Source organism: Centropristis striata, chromosome 4 (genome assembly GCF_030273125.1).
Source record: "Centropristis striata isolate RG_2023a ecotype Rhode Island chromosome 4, C.striata_1.0, whole genome shotgun sequence".
Taxonomy (NCBI): domain Eukaryota; kingdom Metazoa; phylum Chordata; class Actinopteri; order Perciformes; family Serranidae; genus Centropristis; species Centropristis striata.
This window is the reverse complement of record NC_081520.1, coordinates 40,954,755-40,981,805: the sequence shown is the minus strand read 5'-3', so window position 1 is coordinate 40,981,805 and position 27,051 is coordinate 40,954,755. Positions and strand designations below refer to the sequence as shown.

General features: G+C 39.8%; 1 protein-coding gene across 1 annotated transcript in view; it reads right to left on the bottom strand.

Moving 5' to 3' along the window:
• bmp16 (bone morphogenetic protein 16) overlaps positions 1 to 27,051 on the bottom strand; it is a 34,426-nt gene that overhangs the window by 2,692 nt on the left and 4,683 nt on the right. Inside the window, 1 exon segment of the mRNA XM_059331149.1 lies at positions 3,055 to 3,410. Coding sequence (XP_059187132.1) covers positions 3,055 to 3,410 — 356 coding nt within the window.

Below are 27,051 nucleotides of genomic sequence, written 5' to 3'. Positions count from 1 at the left end.
GTGTATCTATGTGATATCTTGAAGATTATTTGCCATACAGTTATTATTAGGGCCATGGGGCAATCGCACCGAGCACTGGTCCCATACAGCAATAGCTGTAGGGACCAGTGCTGCACTACTGTTATACTGTGGATTTCTTCTTCTTCCTCTTCCGGACGCAATTTCGTCCCGCTACTAGTCCTACAACTTGAAGAGTTGCAGGACAAATTATATATCAAAACGTGCGGTTTGATCGGGATCGGTGTGCTATTACTTTTCTCTACAGAATACGAATTTTTCGCGACATAAGTGGCGAAAAACTGCCCAAAATTTTGCATTGAAATTAATGGGACGGCCGACCAAAAATGAGCGAAAAAGAACAATAATTGGAGATTTTTAAACGTCTACTTCTCCGGCATAATTTCATCTAGAGACTCCATTTAAACTTTAAACAGTAGACACAAGTCTTGTGTTTCGGTGTATTAATCCACGTTTCGATAGGTCATATAGTTTTTTATCAATCCCTGTTCAATGACCATGATCATTTTTGGAGAAATTCTGAGATTATAATGGGTGTGTATTGCACGGAATGTTCGTGTCACAGTGTGTGACATCATCGCCAGAGTGTAGAGGGAGAGAAAAAACTGTCAAAAAATAAATTTGAAAACTGCGCTCCAGGCCGCAAATTCCACTCTACAGATATAATTTATACATAGAAACGTAGGATAGCTTTGTTAGATCGCTCTAACAAAGCTATTTTTTCATTTTTATAAAAAAAAAAACATATAACCTATAACACATATAACATACACACAGTAACACATTCTCACTCACAATCCTCTGGTAAAGCTGTCAGAGTTATAGTTTGGGCGTAGGACGCACAGATACAAACTTGCATAACAAATCATATATATATGATAAAAAATCATATATAGACGTTCAGGAAAAACTCAGGACGCTCAAAGTGAAGTCGGATCATTGATAGATATTATGGTTTTGCCAAAAATGCTTTCTGTTCGAGGCCAGAAATTCCAGTCCACCTCTGCCTGCTGTCACTCTTTCATTAACAGGTGTCAGTTAATTCTGTTGATTGCTTTGATCTTTGATGTGATTACAGTTACAGATACACACACACACACACACATGCGCGTAAGTGCGCACACTCCTCACACATGCATACACCTGCTTCAAACACACGCGCACACACAGATAACTTTATGCTATTTTCGCTACACACACACACGAATGCGCGAGTAAGATACATGTTACTCACACACACGCACGCACACACACACATTTTGAGGTTAAAGGGCATAGTTATAAATCTCTGAATAATCTCATCATAGTGTACACACACCGGCAGTAGCCCCCGTGGCCCTTTCAGAATTTCCCCAGAGGAAATTTTCTAGTTGTCCATTATGTGCGTCCATAGACCAGTAAGTAATATTGTATGATGCACATGTTTGGCTGTTAACACATACTTTCATTGATTTATTGTTAAACTAAGTTAAATCAGCATAACTACAGTAGCCACATGTCAACTATAGCCTGCGTTTTATAAAATACTAAAAAACCTGTAAAATAATTGAAATTGTATGAAGGTTATTTACTCAACATAAGAGTGTAGTAACACTAAAGTAGTAATTTTATGTTTCCTCAAAGGAGAAGGGTTATATTCAGTGAACATTTGACAATGTTCTTTGGCTTTAAATGCCTTGCTGTTAATCAAACAGTTGTGAATGTAAAACATGGCAGGGTGAGAATTCTGTTTGGGATTTCGGGGAACCTTTTCTGTTTCTTTCCTTGTAGTACCACACACACCTTCACACATTCACACTCCCTCACTGTCTGGAAGAATAAATATCATTTGAAGAATTTACTTGTGCATCTTGCCGATACCCTACAGTGGCTAACACATCCCAACCAGTTAGAGGAACTTAATATATTAATATAAGTATAACCCTCATTACACACACTAAGGAGATTAATTGAAGGCACATTAATCACTTTAACATTTTTAATAATAAATTGATATTTATACGGAAATAGACTTATATATTGTGACAATATTCGATAAGTTCTATGTTAAAATCAAACACTCAGCACCCCCATGTAGCCCAAATGGAAGGATAATTTGTTTCATTACCACATTTTGAGCCACTGTGTAGTTTGACTGTGGGATTGGCAGTCGCATTGAGTTACAGCTAGACTTTTCTTCAAATATTGGACTATTTGGGATCACACATAGTTAGTTTATTATCCAAATGTAATGCATATTTCTAAAAAAAAGTTGTGTTTAATCAAATTAAACCACAAACTTATACAATTGTATTATTATTCCAGGAGGGGATTACAATTGAAACAATTGGAACTTGGAGTTCATTGTAGGGCCCTAGCAGCAGATCTTTGTCCTGGGGCCCCCTGACAGGTTAATCCAGTCATGATCAGAAGTGCAGTGCAGATTCAGCAGCCTCTCAGTGTATATCCAAGTATGCTCTCGTATGTTTTGAAAGACTTTAGGATTATAACCAGTGGCGGAAGTACAATTACTCATTTACTTATACTAAAGTACAATTTTGAGGTACTTGTACTTTTTTTTTTTTACATTTACACTTTATACATCTTTTCCACTACATTTAGGGGCAAATTTTGCACTTTTTACTCCGCTACATTTAGCTGACAGCTTTAGCTACTTTTCAGGTCAAGATTTAACATGAAAGAATACGATTCATTCAAATGATTACGCATTTTCATAAATTTATTCAACCTGAATCGGGGCATTCTGCATAACAATTACTTTTTCTTTTGGTACTTTATGTACATTTTGATGCTGATACTTTCACTTAAGTAAGTTTTGAATGCAGGACTTTTACTTGCAGTGAAGTAATTCTGCAGTGTAGTATCAGTACTTTACTTCAGTAAGGGATCTGAATACTTCTTGCACCTCTGATCGTGACAACCCAACTCATCTAAGAGTGCACTGGTGGATCTTATCTATAAAAAAAAACTATAATCATAGTGTAAGATCCAATAAAATACAGTATGGCGTCATATAGTATGGCCCAGTGATCTTACCATTGTGGTGAAAGCTGCGTACGGTGTTAGCCTGCTGGATGTGCTGGCTTGGGAAGCTAAAAGAAGGGTCCTCCACGAGATGGTACTGCTGCTGGTGGAAGCGGTAAAGATCCAGGAGGTACCTGGGCACCGGCACTCCAGGCCGAGGGTCAGGCTGCGACTGCAGGCCCAGTCGGCTCAGGAGGAGGTTCTGGATGGTCTGAGCCAGGCTGGGCTCCAGGAGGAGGGACCCAGCTGGTGGGGGGGACACCCTGCCATGGTCAATCTTGCTGGTTTCTCCACCCTGGCGACCAGACGTGGCTTGAGGTAGCAGCAGGACCATGAGGAGCAGGAGGTTAGCAGGGAACATGGTGGACCTGGAGGGAGTTGATGGGAGGACAGGTGTGGTGGAGAAAAGAATAGAGGAAGTGGTGAGTCGGAGAAAAAAGAGAAGCAATCTAAACAAACATGTGATGGCAGGTTGTGCAGGGTTTTTTTCCCAGTCTTTTTAAATTTAGGTGCTTTATAATAAGCACAATATGAAATTTGCTAGAGATAGCTCCTCTGAGATGCTCCTGGACTCTGTATATCATGCATGTCTTCTCCTTCCTGGACACACTAGTTTCTCATCAGTCTTCAGCCTTCATGTGGCATATGTTCAAGAAATTTACCGTCCACATATCCATATGAAGTTGTTTGCTTGTTACTCCTGGCTGTAGAAACAGCGCCACTTTGTTTTTTCTCTTATAATTTATGGCGAGCTTCCCGGCCCCTAAGGCCCATATATCTCTGCAGATATCTAGGCAGGAGTAATTAAACAGTCTCTATTTGTGATGTAATCATGCTGCTACTTTGTGTGTGAAAGAGATCATAGTGCTATGTATGAAAGACATGCAGCATTAATTAAAGCCTGTGGACGCTAGTGGCATGTAAGGGAGTTGTAGAGGCCAGTCACAATGACAGGTAACCTTTTACTTTTTCGCTTCCTTTTTAAATCACAGGAGAAAATCTGTATCAAAACATTAAGTTTGTCTACATGAGTGAAATAGAGAAACTTTTTATTAAATACCTACTTAAATCGACTTGTTATATACAACAGAAATCAGGATTATCCTATGTGTAATTTTTGGCTGACCATCAAAGGGTATGGAATATTATTTCATTCATAAGAATGTACTTGAAAACAGGGTTTGTATCTGTAAATATAGTTTTGTAAACTTGTATTATTGTATTTGTATCTGTAGGTGTAATTTTAAACACAATGCATGACCAGGAAATCAAGTATGAGAATAAGGGCCTGAATTTTGATTTTGAAAATTTACATTTTGCAATTAAATTCTTGTGTGGTCAGGATTCTATGACCCCGAGGTTCCCCTGGTCAAGCCACCCCTGAGTTCGGAAAACACAGTTGAGCCAGCCGCCACTTGTTTTCGCGACGCATCTATGTACTAGTCATAACGGTACCACATGTAAGAACGGCCTTCAAAATAAAAGCAGTTTTCCGGTTTGACTGTATTTCCATCTAATTTCAAATTGCAATTAAAAGAAAATCATCCATAATCAGAGACTCATTCCACTTCAGATGGACAACCTCAGAGTGTCCCTCAGATGATTTCAAGACATTTCGATGTATGATTTCAAAATTAAAGCCTTTTGAAATTTCACATGATCTGCAAATTTTTTTTAAATTTCAGATTACAATAAAAAGAAAACCATCCATAATTGAAGACTCATTTCACCTAATGGGGACAGTGGACAACCTCAGGATGTCCCTCAGCAGATTGCAAGAAGGTAGATCTGCTATTATTCCTCTAATGAAAAATGGCATAATATGTGAAATTTCAAAAGGCTTTAATTTTGAAATTATACATCAGAATGTCTGCAAATTGGTCGAGGGACACCCTGGGGATATCCAGTAGCCACATGAAGTGGAACAAGTCTTTGATTATAGACGCTTTTCTTTTAATTGTAGTCTGAAATTAGAGGGAAATATATTGTATTATTTGAAATTTCAAAAGGCTTTAATTTTAAAATGATACATTAGAGTGTATTACTATTATTGCACAAGTAAGCAGCAGTGCGCAGGTGAAATATAAAATATATTAATAGATAAAAAATCATTTATACCCCTCATATTTAGAACAGTTTACTGAGGGTGGAAAACTGCATTTTCCCCCATTGTCAGATTCAATTCTCGCACGAATCAACTCGTGCGAGTAACGCGACGCGAAAATTCGCTACGCGTCCGGTCTGAACACACGGTGACAAAGCTATCCTACGTCACTCGCGCGAGTAAATAACTCGCGAATTTTCGCCCAAGAGACTATTTAGTGCCAAATAATTCCCTCCATTTCATTCTGTCATCAACCATGACAAGCATAGCGTCCCTGTACCTGCTCTGGAAGTCCGAGATACGTCGGAAAACACGCCGTCGTGTCTGGGTGAGTGACATCATCCGGAGGCGCACTCAGCACGGAGAGAGGACCGCAGAGTACTTCCACCTTTTTCCTGTCCCTCCTGCCGACCCACTCCTCCTTCCTGCCTCTTTTCTCCTCTCTCTCATGTATGTATCTCGGACACTGTCGTCCAGAATCTCAACGCTGATAGGCTGTCCCGACACAGCGTCACGCGAATATTTCGCCAAAGTTGAATTTATTGAACTCACGCGAATTCGCGTTGTTTCATTCGCGCCGCGACATTCGCGTCAATTGCGGCATTCGCGTCGCGCGAAACCTGCGATTCGCGCCACCGGCAATAATTCGCGTCTATTCGCGTGTTTGCATTGACTTTGTATGTAATCTTGTTGCGCGAAATATTCGCTACGCGTCCGGTCTGAACCCACCGTTAGATCGCTCTAACAAAGCAATTTTTTCTTTTTTATTAAAAAAAAAACATATGTAGACGTTCAGGAAAAACTCAGGACGCTCAAAGTGAAGTCCCATCAATGATAGGTATTATGGTTTTGCCAAAAATGCTTTCTGTTCGAGGCCACGCAGGAGCCCTAGAGTCCCCCACCCCAGAGACCACGTCGCCCCTCGCGCATCCTTCTCACCCCTGACCCGTTTTCATGCCTGTATAAATATTCGTTCATTCAGGGTGTATGTGTGACCTGTGGGCTAGGATCCTAAAATAAAAGAGGGCAGGTTTCATCAAGCAATCTTTTGAGATAACCTTTTTGATTGCTTTTTTTGTTAACTTTAAGTTTAAAAAAAACTTTTTGTCAACGTCAGATTTTCTGACATTGCCACATGCAATGAAATAATGTCCCCTTTTCTTGCCTACATTTTGTGCACCAGTCTGGGACTCTACTGTCATATTTATTTAATTTAACCGGTGTGATATAAGTTCACATTGTCCATTTATATTGTAATAGTCTTAATCTTGAGTTGATTGCCTGAGTGTGAGCTTTACAACGAATACATTTTCAGTCCCCTGGAGAAATATCATCCCCAAATCCTCACTCCATACCATCTTTTTATTATCCGGGTTTCCTTGTGCATATGACGTTAACAACTGATACAGCTCAGATATTGCTCCTTTGCTTAGACTGCCCTTAGATATAAAAAAAACAAAAAACAAATTTGATTCTGAGGGTTTGGTTGTGGGGTCATTTTGACTCATCTTAATGAAGCTCCTGAGTTGCAGGTATTTAAAAAAAATGTCTTATCTATATTGTATTTACTTTTTATTTTTATTTATTTATTTATTGCATTTTTTTATTGAAAGTGATAGATAGAAAGGGGGAGACAGAGGGGAGGACATGCGGCAAAGGGACGTCAAGCCGGTTTCGAACCAGGGTCCGCCGCAGGAAGGACACAGCCTTAATGGTACACGCTCTACCAGTGTGAGCCACCGGGACGCCCCCAATTGTATTTACTTTTAAGTTATTCGAATGATCCCATATTATTGGAATCAGGCAGATATAAATCTTGATTTTTTCTCAGTCCCTTGGTTGCCCATGTTCTAAATACAGCATCTGCTCTCCCTGGATCGACAGTTTGACTCTGGCTTGCAGCTCTGTGTGGAGTTTGCATGTTGTCAGCGTGGGTTGACTCTCTGGGTGACTTTAAATTTCCCGTAGGTGTCAATGAGAGTGTGAGTGGTTGTCCGTCTCTATGTGTCAGCCCTGCCCTAGACAGACAAACATTCACGCTCTCATTCACACCTACGGGCAATTTAGAGTCACCAATTAAACCTGAGCTGCATGTCTTTGGACTGTGGGAGGAAGTCGGAGAGATCTCTAACCCTAACCATGAAGGGGGCACGACATGAAACATCATTTTAACAGGAGGGAACAGAGACCTAGGCTCCAACTGGTAGAGAGTGCACTCAAGGCGAAATGCATTCTAATTTTTCATCTTAAAATATTTGAAGCTCAATCACTGATGCCGCAAATATTCTATGTGGCTACATGAAACATCATTTTAGGAGGACGGCAACTCTTTTCCATCAGTTTTATGATAGATCTCACTTTCTATTGATTATGGCACGTTATCCCTGTTTTTATGTTCATTCAATGTCCGTTTGTGTCACCAATTGTCCCATGCGTCTTTTTTATACACCTGTTGTCTTATGTCATTTTATTATACGTTATATTGCACTAATTAAAAAAAGAAGGAAAGAAATAGGAAAAATCAGCACCTAGGTCTCTGTTCCCTCCTGTAAAAATGATGAGACTAGGGCAGGGCTGACACATAGAGACAGACAACCACTCACACTCATTCACACCTACATTCACCTTTAAAGTCACCCAGAGAGAACCCACGCTGACAACATGCGAACTCCACACAGAGCTGCAAGCCAGAGTCAAACCGGTGACCCTCTTGCTGTGAGGCGGGAGTGCTAACCACTACACCACCATGTAGCCCTGGAACAGTTTATGATAGATCTCATTTTCTTTTGATTATGGCACGTTATCCCTGTTTTTATGTTCCATCAATGTCCGTTTATGTCACCAATTGTCCCACATCTCTTTTTTATACACCTGTTGTCCTATGTCATTTTAATGTTATATTGCACACTAACTAAAAAAAGAAGGAAATAAAAAGGAAGCATTTCGCCTTGAGTGCACTCTCTACCAGTTGGCGCCTAGGTCTCTGTTCCCTCCTGTTAAAATGATGTTTCATGTCGTGCCCCCTTCATGGTTAGGGTTAGAGATCTCTCCGACTTCCTCCCACAGTCCAAAGACATGCAGCTCAGGTTTAATTGGTGACTCTAAATTGCCCGTAGGTGTGAATGAGAGTGTGAGTGGTTGTCCATTTCTATGTGTCAGCCCTGCCATTGTCTGGGGATGGAAAGCCATAATTATTGTCCTGGTTGTACCCCGCCTCTCGGCCAATGTCGGATGGGATCGGCTCCAGCCACTCGCGACCCGAGTTCGGATAATCGGTTAAGGATAATGAATGAATGTATCCTATTTTTTTTATTGAAGGTTTACTATTATTACGAAGCATGTTTCAGTCTTATTTTCCGTTAATTGGGGCATTCTGTCTCTGTTGATGTTTATTCCGTTGGCTTCATCTTAAAAAATTTAAAGCTCAATCACTGATGCCGCAAATATAGCCTCTGATTTTGATATCTTTCCTTTTTTTTTTATAATCATAACTCAGTGGGGCTACACGGTGGTGTAGTGGCTAGCACTCTCGCCTCACAGCAAGAGGGTCGCCAGTTTGACTCTGGCTTGCAGCTCTGTGTGGAGTTTGCATGTTGTCAGCGTGGGTTCTCTCTGGGTGACTTTAAATTTCCCGTAGGTGCAATTTAGAGTCACCAATTAAACCTGAGCTGCATGTCTTTGGACTGTGGGAGGAAGTCGGAGAAATCTCTAACCCTAACCATGAAGGGGGCACGACATGAAACATCATTTTAACAGGAGGGAACAGAGACCTAGGCTCCAACTGGTAGAGAGTGCACTCAAGGCAAAATGCATTCTGATTTTTCATCTTAAAATATTTGAAGCTCAATCACTGATGACGCAAATATTCTATGTGGCTACATGAAACATCATTTGAGGAGGACGGCAACTCTTTTCCACAGTGGAACAGTTTATGATAGATCTCACTTTCTATTGATTATGGCATGTTACCCCTGTTTTTATGTTCATTCAATGTCCGTTTGTGTCACCAATTGTCCCATGCCTCTATTTTATACACCTGTTGTCTTGTGTCATTTTATTAAAAGTTATATTGCACTAATTAAAAAAAGAAGGAAAGAAAAAGAAAAAAATCAGCACCTAGGTCTCTGTTCCCTCCTGTAAAACTAGGGCTAGGGCTATCCCTGTTTTTATGTTCATTCAATGTCCGTTTATGTCACCAATTGTCCCATGCCTCTTTTTTATACACCTGTTGTCCTATGTCGTTTTAATGTTATATTGCACACTAACTAAAAAAAGAAGGAAATAAAAAAGAAGCATTTCGCCTTGAGTGCACTCTCTACCAGTTGGAGCCTAGGTCTCTGTTCCCTCCTGTTAAAATGATGTTTCATGTCGTGCCCCCTTCATGGTTAGGGTTAGAGATCTCTCCGACTTCCTCCCACAGTCCAAAGACATGCAGCTCAGGTTTAATTGGTGACTCTAAATTGCCCATAGGTGTCAATGAGAGTGTGAGTGGTTGTCCATTTCTATGTGTCAGCCCTGCCCTAGTCTCAACGTTTTAACAAGAGGGAACAGAGACCTAGGTGCCAACTGGTAGAGAGTGCACTCAAGGCGAAATGCTTTCTGATTTTTCATCTTTAAAAAGTTGAAGCTCAATCACTGATGCCGCAAAAATTGTATGTGGCTACATGAAACATCATTTGAGGAGGACGGCAACTCTTTTCCACAGTGGAGCAGTTTGTGATAGATCTCACTTTCTATTGATTATGGCACGTTATCCCTGTTTTTATGTTCATTCAATGTCCGTTTGTGTCATCAATTGTCCCATGGCTCTATTTTATACACCTGTCCTATGTTATTTTATTATGTTATATTGCACTAATTAAAAAAAAGGGAAAAAAGGAAAGTAAAAGAAAAAAGAAGCATTTCGCCTTGAGTGCACTCTCTACCAGTTGGCGCCGAGGTCTCTGTTCCCTCCTGTTAAAATGATGTTTCATGTCGTGCCCCCTTCATGGTTAGGGTTAGAGATCTCTCCGACTTCCTCCCACAGTCCAAAGACATGCAGCTCAGGTTTTTTATACACCTGTTGTCCTATGTCATTTTATTATATGTTATATTGCACTAATTAAAAAAAAGAAGGAAAGAAAAAGAAAAGATCAGCAGGGCAGGGCTGACACATGGAGACAGACAACCACTCACACTCTCATTCACACCTACGGGAAATTTAAAGTCACCCAGAGAGAACCCACACTGACAACATGCAAGCTCCACACAGAGCTGCAAGCCAGAGTCAAACTGGCGACCCTCTTCCTGTGATGCCACAATTAATGGAAAATAGGACTGAAAATGAAACATGCTTCTTAGTAATAGTAAACCTTCAATTAAAAGAATGTATTGGATACATTCATTCATTATCCTTAACCGATTATCCAAACTCGGGTCGCGAGTGGCTGGAGCCGATCCCATCTGACATTGGCCGAGAGGCGGGGTACAACCAGGACAATAATTATGGCTTTCCATCCCCAGACAATGGCAGGGCTGACACATAGAGACAGACAACCACTCACTCTCATTCACACCTACGGGTAATTTAGAGTCACCAATTAAACCTGAGCTGCCTGTCTTTGGACTGTGGGAGGAAGTCGGAGAGATCTCTAACCCTAACCATGAAGGGGGCACGACATGAAACATCATTTTAACAGGAGGGAACAGAGACCTAGGCGCCAACTGGTAGAGAGTGCACTCAAGGCGAAATGCTTCTTTTTTTCTTTTCTTCTTTTTTCAATTAGTGCAATATAACATAATAAAATGACATAGGACAACAGGTGTATAAAAAAGAGGCATGGGACAATTGGTGACATATAAACAGGGATAATGTGCCATAATCAATAGAAAATGAGATGTAGCATAAACTGTTCCAGGGCTACATGGTGGTGTAGTGGTTAGCACTCTCGCCTCACAGCAAGAGGGTCACCGGTTTGACTCTGGCTTGCAGCTCTTCTGTGTGGAGTTTGCATGTTGTCAGCGTGGGTTCTCTCTGGGTGACTTTAAATTTCCCGTAGGTGTGAATGAAAGTGTCAGTGGCATGAAACATCATTTTAAGAGGAGGGAACAGAGACCTCGGTGCCGATTGGTAGAGAGTGCACTCAAGGCGAAATATTTTTTCGTAATACATGTAAATACGTTTTTGTTCCAAAAAATTAATTATAACAATTTTATGTCAACTCTGTATGTTAATGTCATGTAATTTCCTTACCTTGAGTGCACACCTCAAACTGATTTTTAAGAAATTAGTCTGTTTCAGTCATAAAGACTTTTTCCCGAGACTCTAGCTTTACAGACTTGACTACGATGGGTGGGAGAGGCGTAAGAGTTGATCTTCCTTTAAATGTCTCATGCATCTTTTTGGTCATGGTTAGGTCTGACTTGTCTTCAAGCTTTACCATGGTTTTCCTTTTAATGGGAACTACTGGTTTGTGAATCACTCTAAGGTCACACTCCAGCAGGGACTTTTTGGAACTGGGTGGGAGGACGACAGCTGGTGATTTGGAGGTTGGCCTCTTGGTTTGGACCTGTTTCTCTCTGGGTGGGACAGGGAAGGCCCATGCTTTTTCTTCAGGCACCTGCTTGGCTCCACTCTTCAAGGCCTCCCTCAACTCTGTGTGTTGCATCTTCTCCTTCAGGTACATCTTTTTGGTACGTTCAGCCTTCTCAACCAATCTGTTGTTCTCACACTGGTACTCTTCAGTTTCTACTGTGAGGAAGTGAACCTGACCTAATAATGCCTTGTTCTTTTGACCTTGCTCTGCAATCTGCCGCTTGTACTCCGGAATCAAATGACATTCCTTCGGTAACTGCGGCTTTGGTTGACTGTTCTTCAGCTCCTTGGTCTTCATTTCATCTATGATGCGTTCCTTTCTTACCAGTTCTCTCTGCATGACGGCCATCTTCTCTTCTAACACCATATTCATCTTGCATACTCCAGCACAGTCCAGAGGTACGACCCGTAGAGGCGTTATTGGAGGATGATTTTTCTTTAGCTCGCGCTCAAGCTCTGAACACCTCTTCTGTGCGTCACACGTTATGGCTTCTTGTTCAAGCAACCCCTTTTTGATTTCACTATTCTCATTCTGATGTCTGCTTTTCTCCAACTTAAGTTGGCTTGTCTCTTCCTGAAGTTTGTCGTGCTTCTTCTGAAGTTCCTCGAGTTTCAACTCAAAGCGTTGGATTTTCTTAGCCTCTTCTTCCTTCTGCTTTTTCAGGGCCACTTCTTGATTCCTGCCTTTCTCTTGCTCCAAAGGGAACTCATCTTTGTATTGCTCGTTCTCCTTACTCAAGACGTCTCTTTCTCTGGTCACTCGGTGCAATTGTTCCTCCAGTTGAAAGGCACGTTGCTGGTGTTTTCTGGAGCTTTTGTAAACTTCATTTTTGGCCTTGACCTGCTTCCTCAGTTCAGTCAGCTCGACTCTTAAGTCAGTTTTATATTCATCTCTTGCCTTGTAGGCATCAAGCTCTCTAAGCAGCTTGTCGTTCAATTTTTCAAACGGTTGAAGCCTTAACACTTTTGCTTTGAGATGTTTAATAACATGCATCAGGTGAGCTTCACTTGCTCCAACCAAAATGTCCTCTTCAAAGTATCCTCCTGACGCCATCTCTATGCTATGAATTGTAGATGTTATTCTGAAATTGTTAAATGACAATCAAATTGAAAATCTATTTCAGTAAAATCGTTCTGTCTTCTCTGGTCTGTCCTGTGGTCTTTGTGCTGCAATTTCCACTCATATAGGTATATATATAAGGTCTGATCGTGACATAATTTCATTACATCATCAGAATTGATGATGTCGTGATGACATCATCAATTCAGTGCTTTGATCCTTTGTTCTGAACCTTGATTGCATCATCACATTGTGGTTGCTAAGTGCTGAGCATCAATGCATTCCGGTTGCTAAGTGCAAAGTTCTGGTTTTGTGGGAAATCCACACAAAACACTCTGTGGATGGCTTTTCTGCACTGCTTTTATTGAGATTTTACTCATATACAACACCAATACAATTCAGCACCTCTAGTAGTAGTATCTGGTAAATGCGTAAATAGACAGAACGTCAGATTTCATAAAACTGTACCCAATAAACAACAACAACAAACAAACAAATAAACAATAACAAACAATCACAAATGTCTCAAAATACTCCACTTGAAAGGTTTTCAGAATCCTTGCAAATTTAGGGCCCTTCATTGTTTTGTTTTGTAGTTTATCATCCAAGTTTTCTTGTGCATATGACATTAACAACTTATACAGCTCAGATATTGCTCCTAGACTGTCCTTAGATATAAATATATGGGTGTTTCTGCAACTACGGTCACTTTTGACCCTCCCAAATTAAAAAAATCAACCTCGATAAATTTCAATTTTAACCATCAGAGTCTGTAATACATATTAACAGGTACACAAAATTGTATATAATCGTTAATATTTTAATCTGGAAAATGTTTATTTTTTTATGGTTTTCATCACTTTTTCTTACAAAATGTCCTTACCGCAACATTAAAATAACATTCATTTTATACATTTTCCTTTTTGAATTTCTTTAAAATTTTAAAACATTTACATTTATTTTCATCAAGTTTTGTGCATCATTGTAAAAACTGATATAAAAAAATAATATAAATTAGGGGATTGCTGCGGTAATGACATCTTGCGTCACAATGTGAATGGCAAATATTTATAATGTAACATTAAGAATAAGCTACTGTAGAGACAAAACAAGGTATTATTATGTCAAAGATAGTAGAGGTATTGCAGTTAAGACAGTCAAACTGATTTTCATGTGTCTAGTTTTGACACATGAAAATCAGTTGACAGTGACTGTCTTAACTGCAATACCTAAAGTTGATGTGCCACAAACATTACAGTAATACTAATACACTAACACAACCCCATAACACTAACAGCATCTCACCACAACATTACATTTGTGTACCAAGTCCAACTATTTGTCATTTCTGCCTGAGGAGTAAACTTATTGTAACTTTTAGGCTTTTGGTACAGTTACATGTAACTAATTAAAACGGGAACAGAGTTCCTTCCACACCGAGTCAGTAAGCATCATGTGCCTTGACTGGTTTTGGTTCTGGCACCAGTCCAACCACACTCTCATGTGTGTACCAGATCACATCATCTTTCATTGGCCAATAAATCCTTGATCTTATTGTAGATGAATCTGGTCTCATCTAGGATTGCAAAAATATATATAAAATATATTTTTTAAATTCTATGTTTATGTTTAGTTTACAATAGATTTAATATTTGCAATATGATTGGGTAACACTTAATACACTGAACACTATAATAACTATCCGTTATAACTTGTTAATATATCATTAGAAAACTGTTAATTAATGAGTTATTAGTGACTTATTAAGTATTTGTTAACATTTGTTAAGGATTTATAACTATGCCTTATAAATAGTTAAAAGATCATTAATAAACTGTTAATGAGTTATAAATCCTTAACAAATACCTATCAAGTCATTAATAACTCATTAATTAACAGTTTACTAATGATCTATTCACTAGTTATAACGAATAGTTATTATAAAGTGTTATCTATAATCAAGGCCGCTTTAATGCACGGGCTTACCTGGGCTGAAGCCCAGGGGCCTCCCAAGTTAAGGGGCCTCCCATGATGAGCTGAAAAGGTCACATTGTTTTGTAACTTGTCAGGTTTTCTGTCAATCACTCTAATCGCACGTTACGTCACGCAATGTAACGTAACTTACGTGGCTGCTGATTGATCTAAATAAGGGGTGACCCACGTGCCCCCATAGCCTATGGCGGGTGGGCTTACCTATCAGAATGTCTATAGTTAGTTCTGGGGCGTGTCCCTCTATGACTGTCAATCAAAGATTGAGTGGAAAAATTAAGCACCGGAGGTAGGTCGCTGTCCCACACACCGGAGGGAGCGGAGGAAGATGTGCAGGCCACGAAGACCGCGCAGGTGGATGTAGCGGGAGAGGAGCAGGGGACCGCCCGCAGCAGCGGAGGGGAGGAGGAGGGGGGAGCACACGAGCCCCAGAGAGAGGACCAGGCTGCAAACCAGTCAGGGGGAGACCGAGACGAGTCAGATGACCCGTACAACAGTGACCCAGGCCGCTGGGGAAACAACAATGACCCAAAAGTGCGCGCTTTTAGGGCGAAAATGGGACCGGAGTCCTGTCAAAATAAAGACGCTAACGTGTCAGCATCGGAACGCCAGTATAAACAGCAGAAGATTTTTCTCAAAAATGCATTTTAAACGCAAACTGAGTAACGGAGAGTGTGTGCCCAGAGAATGGCTCTGTTATTCAACATCAGCAGGTACTGCGTTTTATAGCTTGTGCAGGTTTTAAACTGTTGTGGTTGTCAGTGGTGGAAAAAGTATTCAGATCCCTTACTTAAGTAAAAGTACTAATACCACACTGTGAAATTACTCCACTACAGTAAAAGTCCTGCATCCAAATCTTACTGAAGTAAAAGTAGAAAAGTATCAGCATCAAAATCTACTTAAAGTATGAAAAGTAAAAGTACTCGGGTTATGCAGAATGGACCCACTATGATTGTTTTATATATTCTAAATATATTATTACATTATTTGTATTGGTGATTTAAAGTATGCAGTGTTTTAATTTTGTAAAGATTGGGCTCACTTAATTACTTGATATACTGTTAAAAGATTTAATTAAAAAACGTCTAATCACTTTACATTGATCATATATATTATGTTAAATCTCGACCTGAAAAGTAACTAAAGCTGGCAGCTTTATCCTAGAGTAAAAAGTACAATATCTGCCTAAAAATTTAGTGGAGTAGAAGTAGAAAGTTACATAAAATGGAAATACTCAAGTAAAGTACAAATACCTAAAAATTGTACTTAAGTACAGTACTTGAGTAAATGTACTTAGTTACATTCCACCACTGGTGGTTGTGCATTGTTTTTGAAATGCATATTTGCTTAGATGTTTGTCTAGATTATACTGCAAATCTTCTATTAATGTTGCTCAGTTTAATCTTTTTGGTACCTGGCATTAGGCCATGGTGCTGAATGGAGTGTGTTTGTGTGTCTTGGTAGGTGCATGTGATTGTTCACAGGGCCCAGTGAGGCCAGAGAAGAGGCTCCTACTTTGATCTGTTGCTGTTCTTATGCTTATGCTGTTGTTATTAAGTTAATAAGTTATTGTTTGATTGTATGTTTGTGCAGACAGGTGATGGATGGTGATATTTTTCATAACATTGTTTAAAATCATCCTTTCACACATTTTGGTTTTATTATCACCATAAGTTGCTGTGTGTGGTTGTTAAATAAAGTGTCTTGTGTTTATTCTCAAGTGGGCTCAGTGATATGTTAATAACAATATTATTGTGTTTTCTGACTCAAAGAGGGAAAACTCACTGTTGTATGTCTCGAAAGAAACTAATGCATTTTGTGGTGTAGATTACCTAGATATCACACTTTTTTTAAAATGAGACTCTATAAATCGAGGGGATGGGGGGCCTACAAATCTCTCAGCCCCGGGGCCTAACATTAGGATAAGGTGGCCCTGTCTATAATGGAATTTGTCTCTACCGCGACAAAAGGTCTTTACCGCAACACGTAAAGCTGTTGCGGTAAAGACATGTTGCGGTAATGACATTTTTGCTAATATTGCAGATAAATGGCAGCTAGCAAGGTCTGCTACGTTAGCGTTGACTCTTAGCATCAAATATACATGAATTCAACAGTAAAATCAATTTATTTTTAAAATGTAGTTCAAAATACACGATTACTAAGCTGAATGGTAAGGACACACAATAAATACTTCAGAGGAAAAGATGATCTTAACCTTGTTTTTCTTGATATTGAGGGTCACCTAGTGTGGGGGGCCCAACTGGTCATGCATGAGCTCACATGCTAACTTCTGTTTCCATAGCAATTGGACTTTTTTTTTGCTTTGAAAAAACTTTTACTATTTCATTTGTTCAGTGTTGCGGTAAGGACTCAGAAGTGTGGGACAGGCAAATTTAGATGAAAAAAATCATAAATTATCAGTAAGCAAAAAAATAATAATAATAATATGATGTAGAGTAATGTTTATATGAAACTAATAAATAAAATAAAATTTAATATTTTAATTGAATTGGCTCATTTTATGTATCTCAACATTGAGACCACAGTTTTGGGACATGAACAAAAGTAGTGTTTGGACCCATAAAATGCTTCATAAATTGTATTAAATCACACTTTTTTGTTTTTATTTTTCAATGTCAAGATGTGCAATGACACTGTGTATATATTTATCAAGCACCATAGGACAAATTTTAACATAAATCCAAAATTTCACTTCTGGGACTTAAAAATGCCCGTAGTTGCAGAAACACTCATATATACATGAAAAAAAAAAAAAATCACAACTGATTCTGAGGGTTTGGTTGTGGGGCCATTTAGACTCATCCTAATTAAGCTCCTGAGTTGCAGGTATTTTGAAAAATATGTCTTATCTATGTTGTATTTACTTTTAAGTTATTCGAATGATCCCATATTATGGAATGAGGCAGATACAAATCTTGATTTTTTTCTAAATTTTGTTCTAAATACAGCATAGGCTGTCCCCAGAGTGAAGTTTTGGTTTCCCCAGATAAGACTGTACTGAGACAATGTATTAGGCTCTTTCATGAACACTTTGATCATATTTCTGACTATTGTGTTGGCAGTTTGTTTAATTCATTTTGACAGTTTATCTAAATGCAAGCAGATGACTTTTTCGCAATTATTGGGTTATCATATCAATTATATAAGTGCTTTGTCATCATGAGTTATTTATGTTTCCCTGCAATTTAAACCTGTAAAAAGGTTAGACTACATAAATAGATCCAAATACAATTTACAAATAACATTTGGTACTAGAATGTATGAATACTTGCAAGAATAAACTGATTTTTAAAAGAGAAAAATTAAATTAAATATTATTATACGTTATATTGCACTAATTAAAAAAAGAAGGAAAGAAATACGAAAAATCAGCGCCTAGGTCTCTGTTCCCTCCTGTAAAAATGATGAGACTAGGGCAGGGCTGACACATAGAGACAGACAACCACTCACACTCATTCACACCTACATTCACCTTTAAAGTCACCCAGCGAGAACCCACGCTGACAACATGCAAACTCCACACAGAGCTGCAAGCCAGAGTCAAACCGGTGACCCTCTTGCTGTGAGGCGGGAGTGCTAACCACTACACCACCATGTAGCCCTGGAACAGTTTATGATAGATCTCATTTTATATTGATTATGGCACGTTATCCCTGTTTTTATGTTCCATCAATGTTCAATACATTCAATATCCGTTTATGTCACCAATTGTCCCATGCCTCTTTTTTATACACCTGTTGTCCTATGTCATTTTAATGTTATATTGCACACTAACTAAAAAAAGAAGGAAATAAAAAAGAAGCATTTCGCCTTGAGTGCACTCTCTACCAGTTGGCGCCGAGGTCTCTGTTCCCTCCTATTAAAATGATGTTTCATGTCGTGCCCCCTTCATGGTTAGGGTTAGAGATCTCTCCGACTTCCTCCCACAGTCCAAAGACATGCAGCTCAGGTTTAATTGGTGACTCTAAATTGCCCATAGGTGTGAATGAGAGTGTGAGTGGTTGTCTGTCTCTATGTGTCAGCCCTGCCATTGTCTGGGGATGGAAAGCCATAATTATTGTCCTGGTTGTACCCCGCCTCTCGGCCAATGTCGGATGGGATTGGCTCCAGCCACTCGCGACCCGAGTTCGGATAATCGGTTAAGGACAATGAATGAATGTATCCTATTTTTTTTATTGAAGGTTTACTATTATTACGAAGCATGTTTCATTTTCAGTCTTATTTTCCGTTAATTGAGGCATTCTGTCTCTGTTGATGTTTATTCCGTTGGCTTCATCTTAAAAAATTTATAGCTCAATCACTGATGCCGTAAATATAGCCTCTGATTTTGATATCTTTACATTTTTTTATAATCATAACTCAGTGGGGCTACATGGTGTTGTAGTGGTTAGCACTCCCGCCTCACAGCAAGAGGGTCGCCAGTTTGACTCTGGCTTGCAGCTCTGTGTGGAGTTTGCATGTTGTCAGCGTGGGTTCTCTCTGGGTGACTTTAAATTTCCCGTAGGTGCAATTTAGAGTCACCAATTAAACCTGAGCTGCATGTCTTTGGACTGTGGGAGGAAGTCGGAGAAATCTGTAACCCTAACCGTGTGTTCAGACCGGACGCGTAGCGAATTTTCGCGTCGCGTTACTCGCGCGAGAATTGAATTTAATTCGCGTCACTCGCGCGAGTAACGCGACGCGAATTTTCGCCCAAGAGACTATTTAGCGCCAAATAATTGCCTCCATTTCATTCTGTCATCAACCATGACAAGCATAGCGTCCCTGTACCTGCTCTGGAAGTCCGAGATACGTCGGAAAACACGCCGTCGTGTCTGGGTGAGTGACATCATCCGGAGGCACACTCAGCACGGAGAGAGGACCGCAGAGTACTTCCACCTTTTTCCTGTCCCTCCTGCCGACCCACTCCTCCTTCCTGCCTCTTTTCTCCTCTCTCTCATGTATGTATCTCGGACACTGTCGTCCAGAATCTCTACGCTGATAGGCTGTCCCGACACAGCGTCACGCGAATATTTAGCCAAAGTTGAATTTATTGAACTCACGCGAATTCGCGTTGTTTCATTCGCGCCGCGACATTCGCGTCAATCGCGGCATTCGCGTCGCGCGAAACCCGCGATTCGCGCCGCCGGCAAAAATTTGCGTCTATTCGTGTGTTTGCATTGACTTTGTATGTAATCTTGTCGCGCGAAATATTCGCTACGCGTCCGATCTGAACGCACCGTAACCATGAAGGGGGCACGACATGAAACATCATTTTAACAGGAGGGAACAGAGACCTAGGCTCCAACTGGTAGAGAGTGCACTCAAGGCAAAATGCATTCTGATTTTTCATCTTAAAATATTTGAAGCTCAATCACTGATGCCGCAAATATTCTATGTGGCTATATGAAACATCATTTGAGGAGGACGGCAACTCTTTTCCACAGTGGAACAGTTTATGATAGATCTCACTTTCTATTGATTATGGCATGTTATCCCTGTTTTTATGTTCATTCAATGTCCGTTTGTGTCACCAATTGTCCCATGCCTCTATTTTATACACCTGTTGTCCTGTGTCATTTTATTAAAAGTTATATTGCACTAATTAAAAAAAGAAGGAAAGAAAAAGAAAAAAATCAGCACCTAGGTCTCTGTTCCCTCCTGTAAAAATTATGAGACTAGGGCAGGGCTGACACATAGAGACAGACAACCACTCACACTCATTCACACCTACATTCACCTTTAAAGTCACCCAGAGAGAACCCACGCTGACAACATGCAAACTCCACACAGAGCTGCAAGCCAGAGTCAAACCGGTGACCCTCTTGCTGTGAGGCGAGAGTGCTAACCACAAAATCACCATGTAGCCCTGGAACAGTTTATGATAGATCTCATTTTCTATTAATTATGGCGCGTTATCCCTGTTTTTATGTTCATTCAATATCCGTTTATGTCACCAATTGTCCCATGCCTCTTTTTTATACACCTGTTGTCCTATGTAATTTTAATGTTATATTGCACACTAACTAAAAAAAGAAGGAAATAAAAAAGAAGCATTTCGCCTTGAGTGCACTCTCTACCAGTTGGCGCCGAGGTCTCTGTTCCCTCCTGTTAAAATGATGTTTCATGTCGTGCCCCCTTCATGGTTAGGGTTAGAGATCTCTCCGACTTCCTCCCACAGTCCAAAGACATGCAGCTCAGGTTTAATTGGTGACTCTAAATTGTCCATAGGTGTCAATGAGAGTGTGAGTGGTTGTCCATTTCTATGTGTCAGCCCTGCCCTAGTCTCAACGTTTTAACAAGAGGGAACAGAGACCTCGGTGCCAACTGGTAGAGAGTGCACTCAAGGCGAAATGCTTTCTGATTTTTCATCTTTAAAAAGTTGAAGCTCAATCACTGATGCCGCAATATTCTATGTGGCTACATGAAACATCATTTGAGGAGGACGGCAACTCTTTTCCACAGTGGAGCAGTTTATGATAGATCTCACTTTCTATTGACTATGGCACGTTATTCCTGTTTTTATGTTCATTCAATGTCCGTTTGTTTCACCAATTGTCCCATGCCTCTTTTTTTATACACCTGTTGTCCTATGTCATTTTATTATGTTATATTGCACTAATTAAAAAAAGAAGGAAAGAAAAACAAAAAAGAAGCATTTCGGCTTGAGTGCACTCTCTACCAGTTGGCGCCTAGGTCTCTGTTCCCTCCTGTTAAAATGATGTTTCATGTCGTGCCCCCTTCATGGTTAGGGTTAGAGATCTCTCCGACTTCCTCCCACGGTCCAAAGACATGCAGCTCAGGTTTAATTGGTGACTCTAAATTGCCCGTAGGTGTGAATGAGAGTGTGAGTGGTTGTCTGTCTCTATGTGTCTGCCCTGCCATTGTCTGGGGATGGAAAGCCATAATTATTGTCCTGGTTGTACCCCGCCTCTCGACCAATGTTGGATGGGATCGGCTCCAGCCACTCGCGTCCCGAGTTCGGATAATCGGTTAAGGATTATGAATGAATGTATCCTATTTTTTTATTGAAGGTTTACAATTATTATGAAGCATGTTTCATTTTCAGTCTTATTTTCCGTTAATTGTGGCATTCTGTCTCTGTTAATGTTTATTCCGTCGGTTTCATCTTAAAAATTTAAAGTCAATCACTGATGCCGCAAATATAGCCTCTGATTTTGATATCTTTACATTTTTTTATAATCATAACTCAGTGGGGCTACACGGTGGTGTAGTGGCTAGCACTCTCGCCTCACAGCAAGAGGGTCGCCAGTTTGACTCTGGCTTGCAGCTCTGTGTTGATGTTGTCAGCGTGGGTTCTCTCTGGTTGACTTTAAAGGTGAATGAGAGTGTGAGTGGTTGTCTGTCTCTATGTGTCAGCCCTGCCCTAGTCTCATCATTTTAACAGGAGGGAACAGAGACCTAGGTGCCAACTGGTAGAGAGTGCACTCAAGGCGAAATGCTTTCTGATTTTTCATCTTTAAAAAGTTGAAGCTCAATCACTGATGCCGCAAAAATTGTATGTGGCTACATGAAACATCATTTGAGGAGGACGGCAACTCTTTTCCACAGTGGAGCAATTTGTGATAGATCTCACTTTCTATTGATTATGGCACGTTATCCCTGTTTTTATGTTCATTCAATGTCCGTTTGTGTCATTAATTGTCCCATGGCTCTATTTTATACACCTGTCCTATGTTATTTTATTATGTTATATTGCACTAATTTAAAAAAAAAGGGAAAAAAGGAAAGTAAAAGAAAAAAGAAGCATTTCGCCTTGAGTGCACTCTCTACCAGTTGGCGCCGAGGTCTCTGTTCCCTCCTGTTAAAATGATGTTTCATGTCGTGCCCCCTTCATGGTTAGGGTTAGAGATCTCTCCGACTTCCTCCCACAGTCCAAAGACATGCAGTTCAGGTTTTTTATACACCTGTTGTCCTATGTCATTTTATTATATGTTATATTGCACTAATTAAAAAAAAGAAGGAAAGAAAAAGAAAAGATCAGCAGGGCAGGGCTGACACATGGAGACAGACAACCACTCACACTCTCATTCACACCTACGGGAAATTTAAAGTCACCCAGAGAGAACCCACGCTGACAACATGCAAGCTCCACACAGAGCTGCAAGCCAGAGTCAAACTGGCGACCCTCTTCCTGTGATCCGAGAGTGCTAACCACTACACCACTTTGTAGCCCCACTGAGTTATGATTATAAAAAATGTAAAGATATCAAAATCAGAGGCTATATTTGCAGCATCAGTGATTGAGCTTTAAAGTTTTTAAGATGAAACCGACGGAATAAACATCAACAGAGACAGAATGCCACAATTAATGGAAAATAGAACTGAAAATGAAACATGCTTCTTAGTAATAGTAAACCTTCAATTAAAAGAATATATTGGATACATTCATTCATTATCATCCCCAGACAATGGCAGGGCTGACACATAGAGACAGACAACCACTCACACTCTCATTCACACCTACGGGCAATTTAGAGTCACCAATTAAACCTGAGCTGCATGTCTTTGGACTGTGGGAGGAAGTCGGAGAGATCTCTAACCCTAACCATGAAGGGGGCACGACATGAAACATCATTTTAACAGGAGGGAACAGAGACCTAGGCGCTAACTGGTAGAGAGTGCACTCAAGGCGAAATGCTTTTTTTCTTTTCTTCTTTTTTCAATTAGTGCAATATAACATAATAAAATGACATAGGACAACAGGTGTATAAAAAAGAGGCATGGGACAATTGGTGACATAAAAACAGGGATAACGTGCCATAATCAATAGAATCACCTCACAGCAAGAGGGTCCCCGGTTTGACTCTGGCTTGCAGCTCTTCTGTGTGGAGTTTGCATGTTGTCAGCGTGGGTTCTCTCTGGGTGACTTTAAATTTCCCGTAGGTGTGAATGAAAGTGTCAGTGGCATGAAACGAGGGGGAACAGAGACCTCGGTGCCGATTGGTAGAGAGTGCACTCAAGGCGAAATATTTTTTCGTAATAAATGTAAATACGTTTTTGTTCTAAAATTTAATTTCCTTACCTTGAGTGCACACCTCAAACTGATTTTTAAGAAATTAGTCTGTTTCAGTCATAAAGAGTTTTTCCCGAGACTCTAGCTTTACAGACTCACCTATGATGGATGGGAGAGGTGCAAGAGTTGATCCTTTAGATCCTTTAAATGTCTCATGCATCTTTTTGGTCTTGGTTAGGTCTGACTTGTCTTCATGCTTTACCATGGTTTTCCTTTGAATGGGAACTACTGGTTTGTGAGTCACTTTAAGGTCACACTCCAGCAGAAACTTTTTGGAACTGGGTGGGATGACGACAGCTGGTGATGTGGAGGTTGGCCTCTTGGTTTGGACCTGTTTCTCTCTGGGTGGGACAGGGAAGGCCCATGCTTTTTCTTCAGGCACCTGCTTGGCTCCACTCTTCAAGGCCTCCCTCAACTCTGTGTGTTGCATCTTCTCCTTCAGGTACACCTTTCTGATATGTTCATCCTTCTCAACCAATCTGTTGTTCTCACACTGGTACTCTTCAGTTTTTACTGTGAGGAAGTTAACCTGACCTAATAATGCCTTGATCTTTTTACCTTGCTCTGCAATCTGCCGCTTGTACTCCGGGATCAAATGACATTCCTCCAATAACTGCGGCTTTGGTTGACTGTTCTTCAGCTCCTCATACTTGGTCTTCTGGTCATCTATGATGCGGTCCTTTCCTACCAGTTCTCTGTGCATGACGTCCATCTTCTCTCTTAACTCCATATTCATCTTGCATACTCCAGCACATTCCAGAGGTATGACATGTAGTGGAGTTTGATTTTTCTTTAGCTCGCGCTTAAGCTCTGAACACCTCTTCTGTGCGTCATACGTTTTGGCTTCTTGTTCAAGCAACCCCTTTTTGATTTCACTTTTCTCATTCTGATGTCTGCTTGTCTCTAACTTAGATTTGCTTGTCTCTTCCTGAAGTTTGTCGTGCTTCTTCTGAAGTTCCTCAAGTTTCAACTCAAAGCGTTGGATTTTCTTAGCCTCTTCTTCCTTCTGCTTTTTCAGGGACACTTCTAGGTTCCTGCCTTTCTCTTGCTCCAAAGGGAATTTATGCTTGTATTGCTCATTCTCCTTACGCAAGACGTCTCTTTCTCTGGTCACTCGGTGCAATTGTTCCTCCAGTTGAGAGGCACGTTTCTGGTGTTTCCTTGAGGATTTATAAATTTCATCTTTTACCCTCAGTTGTTTCTTCAGTTCCGTCAGCTTGGCTCTTTGGTCCTTTCCATTGTCCACTATCAACTTGTAAGTAGCAAGTTCTCTGTGTAACTTGTAACTTGACTTCTCAAAGGGTTGAAGCCTCAACACTTTTTCTCTGAGATGTTTAATAACATGCCTCAGGTGAGCTTCACTTGCTCCAACCAAAAAGTCCTCTTCAAAGTTTCCTCCTGACGCCATCTCTATGCTATGAATTGTAGATGTTATTCTGAAATTGTTAAATGACAATCAAATTGAAAATCTATTTCAGTAAAATTGTTCTGTCTTCTCTGGTCTGCCCTGTGGTCTGTGTGCTGCAATTTCCACTCATATAGGTATATATATAAGGTCTGATCGTGACATCATTTCATTACATCATCAGAATTGACGATGTCATGATGACATCATCAATTCAGTGCTTTGATCCTTTGTTCTGAACCTTGATTGCATCATCACATTGTGGTTGCTAAGTGCTGAGCATCAATGCATTCCGGTTGCTAAGTGCAAAGTTCTGGTTTTGTGGGAAATCCACACAAAACACTCTGTGGATGGCTTTTCTGCACTGCTTTTATTGAGATTTTACTCATATACAACACCAATACAATTCAGCACCTTTAGTAGTAGTATCTGGTAAATGCGTAAATAGACAGAACGTCAGATTTCATAAAACTGTACCCAATAAACAACAACAACAAACAAACAAATAAACAATAACAAACAATCACAAATGTCTCAAAATATTCCACTTGAAAGGTTTTCAGAATCCTTGCAAATTTAGGGCCCTTCATTGTTTTGTTTTGTAGTTTATCATCCAAGTTTCCTTGTGCATATGACATTAACAACTTATACAGCTCAGATATTGCTCCTAGACTGTCCTTAGATATAAATATATATACATAAAAAAAAAAATCACAATTGATTCTGAGGGTTTGGTTGTGGGGCCATTTAGACTCATCCTAATTAAGCTCCTGAGTTGCAGGTATTTTGAAAAATATGTCTTATCTATGTTGTATTTACTTTTAAGTTATTCGAATGATCCCATATTATGGAATGAGGCAGATACAAATCTTGATTTTTTTCTAAATTTTGTTCTAAATACAGCATCGGCTGTCCCCAGAGTGAAGTTTTGGTTTCCCCAGATAAGACTGTACTGAGACAATGTATTAGGCTCTTTCATGAACACTTTGATCATATTTCTGACTATTGTGTTGGCAGTTTGTTTAATTCATTTTGACAGTTTATCTGAATGCAAGCAGGTGACTTTTTCGCAATTATTGGGTTATCATATTAATTATATAAGTGCTTTGTTATCATGAGTTATTTATGTTTCCCTGCAATTAAACCTGTAAAAAGGTTAGACTACATAAATAGATCCAAATACAATTTACAAATAACATTTGGTACTAGAATGTATGAATACTTGCAAGAATAAACTGATTTTAAAAAGAGAAAAATTAAAGAGATCTAAAAAAAACAAACACACAAAATGTGATAAATCACAGCAGTTATATATTTTTCGTTTACATCAATCAACATCAACTTGTACTGTTAATCTGGGGTGTAACAAGCCCAAAACAAAAGGAGAATCGCTCTTTACTCTGGTCGCCTTGGACAATCTGTAATCTTTTTTTTTTCTATAGAAAAGCAGATTACAGAGCCCATAATGACAGTAGCCTGTGATCGAAACAACTAAAAAACAATGTAGCTGTGCACGCATTATTAATTCCTTTCTTCTGGCAATCCATCCATGATCAATTAGTGTGTCTTTAATAAATATAATATTCAAGGTTTGTGGTGTGCATGTTGGCTGCTCTTAAACATCTACTAGTTAAGGTAATAATCCCTTCTATGTGTTCTTCCAAATGGAGGAAAATATTGCAAAACACTAAGTGTATTCTGAACTTTTCTCGAGCTTGTGTTGTGTTATGAATTCCCTGTCAAAATTATGATCCCCCTTCTTCCCACATTCACATCAACATCTCTCATTCACTCCATCATCAAATTATTGAAACAAAATTCTGATCAAAACCCTACAAAT